This window comes from Chelonoidis abingdonii, chromosome 5 (assembly GCF_003597395.2).
Source record: "Chelonoidis abingdonii isolate Lonesome George chromosome 5, CheloAbing_2.0, whole genome shotgun sequence".
Lineage (NCBI taxonomy): Eukaryota > Metazoa > Chordata > Testudines > Testudinidae > Chelonoidis > Chelonoidis abingdonii.
Genome location: NC_133773.1, coordinates 121,435,194 through 121,448,623, shown reverse-complemented (window position 1 = coordinate 121,448,623; position 13,430 = coordinate 121,435,194). Strand labels below are relative to the sequence as shown.

General features: G+C 40.9%; 1 protein-coding gene across 3 annotated transcripts in view; it reads right to left on the bottom strand.

The window, feature by feature from the left end:
- Positions 1 to 276: 276 nt before the first annotated feature.
- Positions 277 to 13,430, bottom strand: part of MAN2B2 (mannosidase alpha class 2B member 2) — an 81,301-nt gene continuing 68,147 nt past the window's right edge. For all 3 annotated transcript variants that reach the window (XM_032783381.2, XM_032783380.2, XM_032783382.2), the window contains 4 exons: positions 6,292 to 6,636; positions 5,253 to 5,369; positions 4,607 to 4,722; positions 277 to 1,782 (listed from right to left, as the gene is read on the bottom strand). In XM_032783381.2, coding sequence (XP_032639272.1) covers positions 1,672 to 1,782; positions 4,607 to 4,722; positions 5,253 to 5,369; positions 6,292 to 6,636 — 689 coding nt within the window. In that variant the 3' untranslated portion in view covers positions 277 to 1,671. The remainder of the gene's footprint in view (positions 1,783 to 4,606; positions 4,723 to 5,252; positions 5,370 to 6,291; positions 6,637 to 13,430) is intronic.

Genomic DNA, 13,430 nt, shown 5'->3' with positions numbered 1-13,430 from the left:
TTTTCCACAGCAAAGTAACTGTTACTTCAAACATTGAGATAACACTGGAGAACAAAACAAATATAAAATAATGAGCAAACAAAACAGTGGACTTTCCACTCACAGGACAAGCCCACAGAAATCTGTCCCACTCTGAAACGTCACCAGTCACAAAGACACTTTTATGAGGGTTTTATTCTGCAGTAGAGGGAACAAGCCTGTAATAATTAATATCATGATGAGAAACGCTGAGGCTTGTGGTTTAAATGATTTCTATTTAAGAAAAAGAGAAAAAAATAACTAAGAAAATCTGATTTTATTTACGTACAAGTTAAATACAGATAGATTTAGATTTACTGATAGAGAGATGCACTGTTGCCAATTGACACTCTGTCTCTCTCACTTAACACATTTAGCTACACACAGAAAATACTTGGAACCCATTCCATATTCACTGAAAAGATACAGAACAACATTTAGTGTCAGAGCCATTCCGGGACAGTTTGGAAAAGCCAGTATGTTTGCTGGCACCCTCCAGGACTGTCTGGACCAGCACTCTCTTACATAATGTTGAAGTCTGCTTACCTGTGCCCACTGTTGGGAAAATAATCCATTGGCCACCTGTCCACAGAATGAACCTTAACAACAGACAAAAAAGATTGCTACACAAACACGCTGATGTTTCAGTCACCTTCTCTTGTTTTCAATAAGCCTAAAATATTAGCCGCTGCGTTTGTTTGCTGTTAATGTTTGCCTCCTTAGGAAGTCAGTTTTTAATCTTGTGTTTAGTTTTTGGACAATTTTTCAGTGCTCATTTTTGAGGTTGTTGGAGTGGGAGAAAACCTGCAGCACCCCAAATCTTTTCCCCACAAAGTGGGTTATAATTAGCTTTTATTATGTATAATATTTAAACTGTGAGATAATATTTAGCATACGTAGGAGAAAGGCTCTAGCTAGCTTCCTTAATACATTAACTGTCATATTCTACATAGGATGTCATGCTGTCCTGCAGACTCACTCATGCTAAGATAGGGTAATGAAATCTCAAGCTTCAGTGCATCTGGTGATCCCCCTTAGTGGTCAGGAAGGATTTCATCCTATGCACAGTATTGCCCAACTATCTGGGTGATCATCAGTGTGGGGTTTTTCTCCACCTTCCTGTAAACCATCAAGTATTGTCCATTGCCTGAAGCAACATTTTTAATGGTTCAATGGTATTGAGTTTGGCAAATGCTTACAGTATGATTGCACATCATTATGTTTACTCCTGCACACTAGGAAGTGGGAACTGGGGGTAGAGAAGCCACTACATGACAAATCCCCAGGTAAACAGGGAGATATCAAACTTTTTAAACAGCAACAAAAAAAGACTCAAGGAATTTTGCATGAAAGTCAATAACAAAAATACTTTTCTCCATTATTTTGAACCAACCTTACTTCTCGTACCATACTCGCCTCACTGTCACAATGGTGTGCCAGGGAGAAGCAAACACACTTCACTGCATTTCAGTTGCACACTGGGAGATGAAGAAGCAAATTATGCTATTGTAATCAGTGGCCTTGCCAGTTTTATCTGTGTCTCATTAATTACATGAACTTTCAAATCTGGAATGTCAAAGTGGATTGAAGGTCTTTGCTGTTTTCTTCAAATCTTCTAGATTTCCCAGCTGCTGCTGTTAGTCATGAGATTTACTAATCTTCTGCATTTGATGCAAAAGTGACAGAGTGTTTGTTGTCTTGATCTTTATCTTCATCTTGCTTCATTGCAAAATAATCAAGGGACTCATAAAGTGTGGAAATAGCCTTGAAAACCAAAGAAAACTCCCATCAAATTAAGTTATACTATTAAAGTGTGTTTTAAGCTGAATAATTATCTAACACGCCACCTAGAACAGGACTCAAGGAACAGAGAAGGAACCTGATTTGACCCTCTCAAAAGTCATAGAGTTCTACATTTAGAAATAAGCCCAAGCCACAATATTTGGATTCAAATGCAAAGTTTTCCACATGTTTGGAACCAGGGGTTTCATTTATTCCATTATAGCAAGCCTCAAGATGCAAAGTTCTCATTTGGATCTGAATCCACAAAATTTGCAGTGGTTGATCCTGACTTTTAGTTCAGGTCCATTCCTATTTAAATAGCATCAGAACTGGGCTTGGTTTTCTACCATCATGACCTTTCAAGTCCTGTAATGTCCCCGCTATACATGGGTTTACGTACAAAACCACAGTGCTGTTTCCTTTAGCTGCTGTTTTCGATGTAATCTATCTACTGTCCAGTTACTGTGCTATCTAGGTGCAATTCGGAGCTATACAAAATGATCCAATTTTCATTTCATAAGTATTTGTGGGTAAAATCTTCGAGGTCTTTAGATGAGATCTGCAACAAAATGCTGGGAGACCTAAACATCTCCCCCAAAACCCACATACATGTGCATGCCCACAGCACAAGCTTCTGTTACGCCTGGGGTATTTACCACAGAATCATCTTGTTGAGTCTCCCAAAATTCTCAGCCTTGTGCTGTACACAATAGTGTGATAATGCACATCAAGAATTGGATGTTTTTTAGTTTGTCCTCACAATACCGCTTTAAGGAAAGTATTATCATCCCTATTTTTACAGAAGAGAAACTGAGGCCCAGATAGATGAAGTGACTTGCAGTAGGAAATCTGTGACAGAGCCAATAATATGACCCAAGCCTGGATTCCCAGCCCAGTTCTTCAGCCACATGATCATCCTTTCTCCCCAAGAGGTAGAAAACAACTGCTATCTAAACAAGTAGAAACTGTGGTGCTTACAGCCACATGGCATCCACTTTGTAAGAATGTAAATTAGAGATGGCAGATTGAATCCACATCTTATATCCAGTTCAAATCTGACATGAATAAATTTAGGTTGCAGCAGCATGACACTTGCTGTCTCCAGAAAAGGTACTTAATGCAACCCAGAAAAAAAAATAGCAAAACCTCATTTAAAGCAAACAAAAAACTTTCTAAACAACTGCTGCAAACTTTGTGATACTTGTCACCTGATCCAACTAATAACAAGGTAGTCTTGGAATTGAAAGATCACAATTCTTATAAAAAATATCATAATCTGTATTAGAATTTAAAAGATACATGATGAGGTGACTGCGGTTAACAGCCATTTAGTCATAAAACAGCAACAACAATAGATCTTTCATAATTATATTCACACATCTTCTGGATGACTCTTGTTGTCCATGCAAGTCCATTGCAGCTAATGGCTAGCAGTGAACTGATTGCTTTGCACACCAGCTTTGATGCTTGCCTTCTCATTCTCAAAACAATTTTTCTCATGTCATCATCAAATGTTAACAAGTAACAGAGCTATCCACCATAATAAGAGGTCTACTTTTATATTTTAAATGGAATTAATAGATTTTTTAAAAAATATTTTAACTGGGGTAAAAAGAACTGGAGTACTTGTGGCACCTTAGAGATTAACAAATTTATTTGAGCATAAGCTTTCGTGGGCTACAACCCACTTCATCGGACACATAGAATGGAAACATAGTGAGGAGATATATATACATACAGAGAACACGAAAAGGTAGGAGTTGCCCAACCAACTCTAAGAGAATAATTAATTAAGATGAACTGTTGTCAGCAGGAGACAAAAAACTTTTGTAGTGATAATCAAGATAGCAAATACTCACCAGTAACCACACACCACAGAACAATATCCCAATCTGTTAACCTAGGTATTGTGAGAATTTATTATTTAAGATTTATAGAGTGTTTTGATGATGTCAGGGGCTTTATTTAAGTGCTAACCTCACACACATTGTTATCCTGCTACAGCTAGTGTGCCTAGGGTTAGGTGAATAACTTCCAAACAAATGGAAACCAGACACAGCTATGAATTTTTACTGACACCTTTACTGCTGACTCTGGGCCAGAGCTGGGCCCTGATGGCAGTACGAAGACCCATGAAGATGGTTTAACCAGCTTCATGGGCTCTCCGCAGAACAGCGGAGTCTGGAGGCAGGTATAACTGGTTTTATGCTACCCCAATGTAGGCATGTCCTAGGCATAGCCAGGGAAAAGGGGCATGGCTGAGAGCTACTGCACTCCAGTGATCTCCAGCTGCTTGAATGGTGCCTTGAGCTGAACCAGGACCAAAGGGAGGAGCATAACGACAGTGTAAAGCCAACTTTTTCAGTTCCTAGCTACATTGGGTGTTACTGCAGCACCAGTGAGGAGCTGAACCTCTGAGTACAATATGGTATAGCCTCCTTACTCCTCTTGCTTACTTGACATACATACTTGTGTTCTATGCTTTCCCCACAATGTCAAGTACACTGAAGCTGCTAACCATGGCTGCAGTAGCAATGGGGGACTATGCTGTGGCATGCTACAGCACTTCTGGGGGAACAGTATGATACGGCCTTCCCAACATTCACAGTTTTAAATAAAATTAAGCAAGTTTGCCTTGCTCTTATTGACAATGCATTTCATTTTATTTCATGGTTTTACTGGACTGTACTAAATAACAGCAACTTCCTGTTCCCCTGTTAAATTCTGTCTGCTCAATTGAACCTCCATGAATACCTCACTTCAGAGCCCACTTCTTGTAGGCCGACCCCTGCTGTAAATCGCTTACCCATTCTGATGAGTTTGATGAAGACGACTTTCTCTCCTCTGCTTCATTTATCTCATTTCCTTCATCCAGTTCAGTAACCTGAAGTGTCTGTTCCTCATGGGTCCTTCTCTCTGGAACTGAAGGTGGATGGAACACATTTATGTGACATAAATACAAAGTAGCGCCATTGTTTTGTTTATTACACATTTCTGGAGTCACATCAGTGCTTTGTGAGGGTAGACTGATGGGCACTGATGTTTCATTGGTCTACATGGAATGCAAAAAAGTGTGTAGACCTACTGTGTGCTAGTGAAGGGTGCCCAGACACCAAACTTTTGCGGTCCCTTTTATACACCATACAGCTCAGATTTGCAGGGTCCATATGTGGCAGCACGTTGTAGAGACACATTTACTCTTTCCAGGATAATGAGTAATTCAAGCAAAGGAGGGTTCATAGTGATTGTGGGTGCATAAGAAGGGTCCATGCAAATACACATGGCCCATGCCTCATAATAAATTGCTTGGAGTACCCATGAAGAGCCAGGAATGGAGGCACGACAGTTGTACCATGCAGTTCCTCTCCTAGTGCTGCTTTTTAAGGTGCACACATACTCTGAGACAGCATTTTGCTGTTAGGGACTATATGTAAAAATGCAGTGCCACTTACCAGAGTTTTTTGAGTTCTGCTGCTTTTTGTAACAGAGGTAGAAACAGCTGCCTGATATTAGGAAAGGAAAGATGGCTAGAATTGCCATAAAATGATAGTTTTCCATTGATCCAGCTTCTGCAATCAAACATTTCAACTCAAGTTACTTATTACTAAAAGCACAATATATAAGACCTCGTTAGGTTTTTAGATATGTGTGTGTCCTATTGCCTCAATGGCTAGGTTCAAACCTAGTAAATATTAGATCCCACAAACACTTAAACATGTGTGTGATTTTGCTCATGTGAATAATCCCTTCAATAGGACAACCTGTAAACAAAGTTACGCACACGCTTAAGTGTTCGCAGTTTTGGGCCCTAAAATAAAAATTTATATTTTGCAATTATACAATAAAATAATAAAATATTCCAGGTATGTAGCATTTTTATTTAAACCATTTGATGACCACTGCAATGCTTGCCATCAGCGAATCAAAAATACCCACTACTGTATCTCCTAATTTTGCTTGTTTTTCTAAATTAATAAAATGTAATAAATGATAAAAACACTACCACTGGGGTGACCTCATGACTAACAGGGTGACTGTAGTGATGGAACCATTTCCCTTCCTCACTCCATCTCTCTCCCTAGCATTTCTCATCCTCATTCACTGCCTCATCTAAATTATAGACTGTAAGCTCTTCCAGGCTTCACTGTGTCGTTCTGTGTCTTCTGTGAAGCACTCAGCAGAACTAAGGGTGCTATAAATAATAGTCTAATGAATCCTCTCAGCAATCATGTGATGTCAGTAAACAAACATTTTAGGGCTGAGGAAACTAAAGCAGAGAGGTTAAGTGAATTGCCCAAGGCTACAGGAGTTAGTGTCAGCCAGAATAAGGACATGGGTGCTCCTAACGCCCTGTTTTTTTTTGTCAGATCATTGGTTTTATAACCTTTAAGGGAGAAAAAGAATAAGTAACACATTTCTGACTAAAAAATCTTCAGGGGGACAAATGAAATAGCATCTCTATAGAACAATTTATGTCGACTGCTTGTTTACCTTTCTCTTCAACAATCAGAGTTGTTCCATTTCCCAGCCCTTTTTTCATGAAAGGTATTTCAGTAGTTATCTCACAGAAGTAAGTTCCAGTGTCATTTTTTTTCACAACTTCAATCTTTAGCACTGTCTTATCCTTGTGTGTGGCATTGGCTGTGTAGTAAAGTTTTGATGATAGCTCTCTGTTGGTGCCCTCTTTACAGGTGAGATGTTGTATTTTCCAGGTTACTCTAAACCGCTGGACCATCTTATTGTTTTTCCAGGAACAGGTAATTTCAGCTGACATTCCAGTGGATACCTTAATTTCTGATGGTGTCTGATTGATTGTTAATTCATTGGTACCATTTGCTATCGACAAAAACCAAATAACTTTAAGTTTAGCACAGGCATAGTAAAACAGCACAATAAATAATAAATAATAATAATAATAATAATTTATGGCATTATGAAGCCTATTTTATGAGAACACCCTCACTTTTTAAAATTTCATTACTCCTGTTTTCCCCTGAATAAGTACAAACACCTCAGTGCCAACTGGTAAAGGGTTCACTGTTCTATAACAGCAACCCTTGACAGGCCTGACAAACTCACTAAACCCAACACACTGCTGTCATGGAAACCAAAACCAAAAAGGGTCAAGTGAGGTATCTAATAAAAACTTGTTTTTGCAAGCTGTAGGTACGACTGATATTTAAGGAATCGTGTATAAGTAATGAACATATGTTTTTGAGTCTGTATCCCAGACAGGGTTCACAAAAAGGTTTTGTCAGACGAGGAGATATATACTCACCTGTCTGCTTTGGTTCACATGTAAAATAAGCATTGTAAGCCAACATAGTAAAAGTCCATTTGTATAGGACAGGATGAGGCTGTGAAGACAATGTGGTATCAGCACCCCAGGGAATAAACCACGGGCCATCAGCCTGACTCTGGGGACGAACCAATGAACGTTAGGGATATAAGAAGGCAAAAGGACAGTGCTTTTTGCATTCATGCAAGGTGGATCCGAGCCCTGTTGGTTGATGACTCTGGGAGATTGCTCTAGGTGAGAAATACTTTAGACAAGGATTTTAGCCTGTAGAAGTTAAGTTTAGAATCTAAGAAGGGTGTTATACTTTTTGTTTTATATGTAACCATTTTGGTTTCCATTTGTTATCCTTAGTCACTCTCTCTTAAATTTCAGCTTTTGATAATAAAAGTGTGATTGTTTTCACTATAACTATATCTTGGTGCTGTTATGTTACACTGGAGCTGACCTCTGTTGAACCAAAGGGACTAACGTGTTCTTTCAGGGATAGTTTACCTGGTAATTTCTCAGTGTGCCAGTGCCAGGATCTGGATAGGACAGGAGATGCTTTCACAGTAGCTGGGGTGCATGCGTGCATCTATTGTTAACCTGCCAGGCAAAGTGAGGGCTGGCTGAGCCCTGAGGAAATTGGTTGGGTGATTAACAGGCTGATGGTGTCAGGATGCTGACACCCCATTAAGCACCAGCAAGTCTTTCTCTTGCTGAGGCAGGGAGGGAATAAAGTGGCTCACAGTCCTGGGAACCCCAAGAAGGGTCACACTTTGATCATATTAAAACGAACTGTCCCTTTGAATGGTGACAGGTTTCAGAGTGGTAGCCATGTTACTCTGTATTAGCAAAAAAAATGAGGAATACTTGTGGCACCTTAGAGACTAACAAATTTATTTGGGCATAAGCTTTTGTGGGCTAAAGCCCACTTCATCAGATGCTTGGAGTGGAAAATACAGTAGGCAGGTATATATACACAATACATGAAAAGATGGGAGTCGCCTTACCAAGTGTGTATGGGGGGGTCAGTGCTAACAAGACAATTCAGTTAAGATGGAAGTGGCCTATTCTTAACAGTAAAATACCAAGAGAGTTAAAAATCACTTTTGTAGTGGTAATGAGGCCAACGTAATCAGCGTGGCCCATTTCAAACAGTTGACAAGAAGGTGTGAGTAATGGTAGGGGGAAATTAGTATGGGGGGAAAAAACTACAAAAACTAATTTCCTGATACTAATTTCTTAAAGACATTAGTGACATTTTATCAGAGCTGTGCAATCCCTTTTGAAAGTGTCAACCTGGTTTTTCTTCTTCTTTTGAACTGATGATGCTTTCTTCTCACCTAGAGAAGTTAAGAAATTTTCTCCTCCTTTCTTTTCACAATGTGGCTCACACGAGCTATTTATTTAATCCATCTCGATTATTTATAGTCCTACCATGAAGGTCCAATTCCAATCCCACTGAAATCAATGGCACACTCCTATTTTTAATACAGTAACAGCAGCATCAGCCCCAAGACTTGAAAAGTTCACTTGAAATTTTAGTAAGATTTAAGAGCACACCCACAAGAAAGCATTGATTTTCCCCCTTTCTACTTTACAATATATTCTCTTTCAGAAAAAGCAGCTCTTGCCTTTATTATTATTTAAAACTTGTGCATCATATCATTGGTTTGAATGGCACTTTAAATACTGGGTAAAAATGTACTATCCACCTGAAAGATATTAGAACTGAAATATAGAATGACCAAGATGGAACATATTGGTGAATAAACATCAACAAAATGGAGGGGCGCAGGGGGAACGAAGGGAAGAATATTTAAATAGTAAGATTATTGGGTTTCTAAAGTAGCATGGCATATATCATATTAATTCAAGGGTTATGAGCAAATACGTTTTAGGTTTTTTTGTTTTTAATATTACTGTTATTGTATAAGAGAGGTTTCTTCTCTCTTTGTTAAAAACACATCAGAAAAAAAATCTTTTTTTCTCTTATCTAAATATCTTAATTTCTCTCTTCTTCTGCTTTACTATATAGTGCTATTGCTATAATATTTAATGCTGTTCAGCTTTTTGCAATACAGTTTGTATGAAAGCTGTGATACAAAAACTAAACTGTATTATATTTCAGTAGCTATTTGTTCTGGAAGAAAATCTCCACAATATTTTAAAATTTTACACTGAGAGTTAATCCCAGTGAAGAACTTACTATAAAGGTCTAATTTTAAATGAAGGAAACTCATGATTATTAATCTGGTGATGTCATTTTGGAATTAGTACAATGTAATTTTTAATCTTTGGATTTCCTCTAAGACAAACATTTTGGGGCTAATGCTCTTTGAGCAACTTCTTCTAATCGCATGGTATTTTGCCAATGGTAGCTTGGATTCAGCACAAATAATAATTTTGCCTTCTGCACTATAAAACCCTGAGTAATGTTCTCCCAAACATGCACACATGGAAATCTATTTGGGGGGCTTGCACAGCAGCTACATAAGTTTTAATTGATTTATACACACTTTGGGCATTAGCTTTTGGGTTTTTAAAACCAAGATGATTTTTTTGATTAACCCTAGAGAATTACAGATATACCAACTGCACCAAATCCCAACCCCACAAAAACTTCAAAGAACTTACCCAAGTAGCCAAAGCACTCTGTCAAAAGAATGAGTTTCAAGATAATTGTGGTCATCACTCAGGATTATTAAAGCTCTCATCAGTGCCTCTCAATTGAAAGTCAGTGAGAGAGAATGTGTCAGATGTGAAACTTAACTTCCTGTTCCCTCTGCTGTAGTTACTTTATAACAGCTGAAAGCAAAACAACTTTATTCTAACACATCTCTTGAATTACGACACATTCTTCGCTTTCAAAACCCAGCCCAATCTGTCTGAATTGCTGAACATTGTTTTTTAAATGAAGCCTAACTGCTTGCCCCTTAATAATGAACATTAGCAGTCTCTTGTTTTCTTCCTAGAGTATGAACACAGCGCTGAGTTTCCACGCATGTAAGTGTCCCATTTTCAAGTCAGTTTCTTGACTGTCACTCCTTTGGAAGCACTTGATAAAGATGAATTTCCCTCAGCTGCTTCATCCCTCTCCTAGTACACTTCATCCATTTCATTAACCTCACGTATCGTTTTTTCTAAAGAATTCTGTCTGAATCTGAGGATGAGATGAACATGCATATGGCTGACACTAACCATTCCCATTACTTTATTTACTACACATTCCAGTGTCGTCATACTGCACCAGTGCAGCCCCATTGACAATAGCAATGGCGGAGGGCAAGTATAAACAACAGTTTGCTTAAGAAACTCTTAAGCAAAGTAGGTTGTCAGGGGATAAGAGAGAAGGTCCTTTTATGGATTGGTAACTGGTTAAAAGATAGGAAACAAAGGATAGGAATAAAAAGACAGATAACTTTTCTGTAACTGGTGTTCTTCGAGATTTGTTGCTCATGTCCATTCCATATTAGGTGTGTGTGCTTGCCACATGCACCGGTGCCAGAAGTTTTTTCCTCAGTGGTATCTGTAGGGGACTGGCTCCAGCGCCCTCTGGAGTGGTATGCACAGGCCTCAGTGTAAGGGGTGCCACTGGCTCCCCTCACCCTCAGTTCCTTCTTGCCGGAAACTCTGATGGGCGGGGGAAGGATGGCGGGTTATGGAATGGACATGACTAACACATCTCGAAGAACACCAGTTATGGAACAGGTAACTGTCTTTTCTTGTTCGAGTGCTTGCTCATGTTGCTTCCATATTAGGCGACTTTCAAGCAGTACCAGTGGAGGCGGGTAGGAATTCATGGATGTGCAGATTGCAACAACAGTCTGCCGAACCCAGCACCATCTCTGGCCTGCTGAGTGACTGTGTAATGCATCGGGAACGTGTGAACCGAAGACCACATTGCTGCTCTGCAAACGTCCTGGATGGGAATATGCACGTGGAAGGCCGCCGAAGACGCCTGGGCTCTGGTCGAATGGGCCCTCATGAATGGTGGCGGTGGGACCTGTGCCAGCCTGTAACAGGTCTGGATGCAGGAGGTGATCCAGTTGGAAACCCTCTGCGAGTACATCGGAAGGCCCTTCATCCTGTCCACTGTCACAATGAAGAGCTGGGTTGGCCTGCGGAAGGCAGGGGCAGCTCCAGGCACCAGGCTCCAAGTGCGTGCCTGAGGCGGCAAGCTGCGGGGGGTGCTCTGCCGGTCTCTGCGAGGGTGGCAGGCAGGCTCACTTTGGCGGCTTGCCTGTGGAGGGTCCGCTAGTCCCGCGGCTTCAGTGGACCTCCCGGGGTCCACCAAAGCCACGGGACCAGTAGACCCTCCGCAGGCACACCTGTGGGAGATCCACTGAAGCCACGGGACCAGGGACCCTCCTTGCTTGGGGCGGCAAAATGTCTAGAGCCGCCCCTGGCGGAAGGGCTTGGTACGCTGCAGGTAAAACACTAGGGCATGTCTGACGTCCAGGGTGTGCAGCCTTCTTTCCTCACTAGTGGTGTGTGGCTTGGGACAAAGCATTGAGAGGAAGATGTCCTGGTTGACATGGAAGGAAGACTCCACTTTTGGCAGAAAGGCCAAATGGGGTTGCAGTTGGACTTTGTCCTTGTAGAACACCATATACGGTGGCTCCGATGTCAGGGCTTTAATCTCCCACACTCGTCTCATTGATGTTACCGCCACAAGGAAAGTGACCTTCCATAGCAGGTGGGAAAGGGAGCAGGAACACATAGGCTCAAAGGGCGGGCCCACGATCCTAGAAAGAACCAAGTTAAGGTCCCATTGTGGGATAGGAGCCCGGACCAGTGGGAAGAACCTCTCAAGGATCTGCTCGAGATGTCATGCGAAAACACTGTCTGACCTTGGATTGGCAAGTGGAAAGCAGAGATGGCCGCAAGGTACACTCTAATGGAAGAGAGGGCCAGTAGCTGGTTCTTAAGATGAAGCAGGTAATCTAAGATAGATTGTAAGGAGGAGCGCAATGGAGAGATGCTATGCTCAGACACCCAGTGGGAGAACCTCATCCATTTAGCCAGGTAGGCTGCTCTGGTGGAAGGCTTTTGCTGTCCAGGAGGACCTGCTGGACCTCATCAGAGCAGGCCACTCCTGGTTCAAGCACACAGTATCAACGCCGTGAGGTGGACCGAGGTGAAGTTGGTGCTTCTCTCCCAATCAGCGAACGCACTGCGAGTGTCCATCAGTCACTGAGATAGATTCCTTTCAACTGAGGCACTTTTTGAAGCCCAGAGATACCTTTGTCCAAGGGGGTTGGTGGGAGGCATACCCTTTCTTTCTCTCTCTCTTTCTTTCTTCTTCTGGTATGGCCAACAAAAAAAATATAACAAAGGAAAATGCTTCAAGAGAAGTGAAAAATTTACAAAACTAAATAGAATTAATGGATCCATGAACAGACAGCTCTTAGCTCCATCTCTAGCCAGGTAGAGAAGGAACTGAAGAGGGCATGCCCTTGCACACTGTCTAACCTGATGGCTGGTGGGGAGCAGTGCATGCGCAGGTGGGACAGCTACCAAAGTTCTCTGATCAGCAGCACAGGGGCGCAGACACATCTACAGTGGAGGACCCATAGGGACACTAACTGAAGAAGAGTAATTCTTCCACTCTACTGGAGTATTGTGTCCGGTTCTGGGCACCTCATTTCAGGAAAGATGTGGGCATATTGGAGAAAGTCCAGAGGAGAGCAACAAAAATGATAAAAGGTCTAGAAAACATGACCTATAATGGAAGTTTGAAAATATTGGGTTTGGTTACTCTAGAAAAGACTGTGGGGGACATAAGTCTTCAGATACGTAAAAGGTTGTTATAAAGACCAGGGTGATAAATGTTCTCCATAGCCACAGGGGACAGGACAAGAATAGTGGATTTAAATCGCATTAAGGGAGTTTTAGGTTGGACATTAGGATAAACCTCTGTCCGGGTAGTTAAGCACTGGAACAAATTACCTAGGAAGGTTGTGAAATCTCCATCATTGCAGCTTTTTATGAACAAATTAGACACTTGTCTGACTTCAGTTTCACTCAAGAAATCAAATGGAGGAAGAGACTTTGAATCATTTTTCACTGATCTAAAGACAAGAAGTCCAGATGTGTAATTTCCGGACTCTGTCTGAGTCAATAATAAGACTAAGAGATCAAATTGCGATGGGTACAAAAGATATCAGTGCGGGGAAGAGGGGGATAGACTGTTACAAGAACCAGATCTAAATCTGGAAAAAGCAGTGAGACTTTGCTAATTTGCTGAACTTCATCAACAACTATTGCACTTTTTAGAAAGAAAACACACAAAGATGTGAATATAGACTGAATAAGAAAAAGTGAAAAACAAGTCTATAGAGGAAAA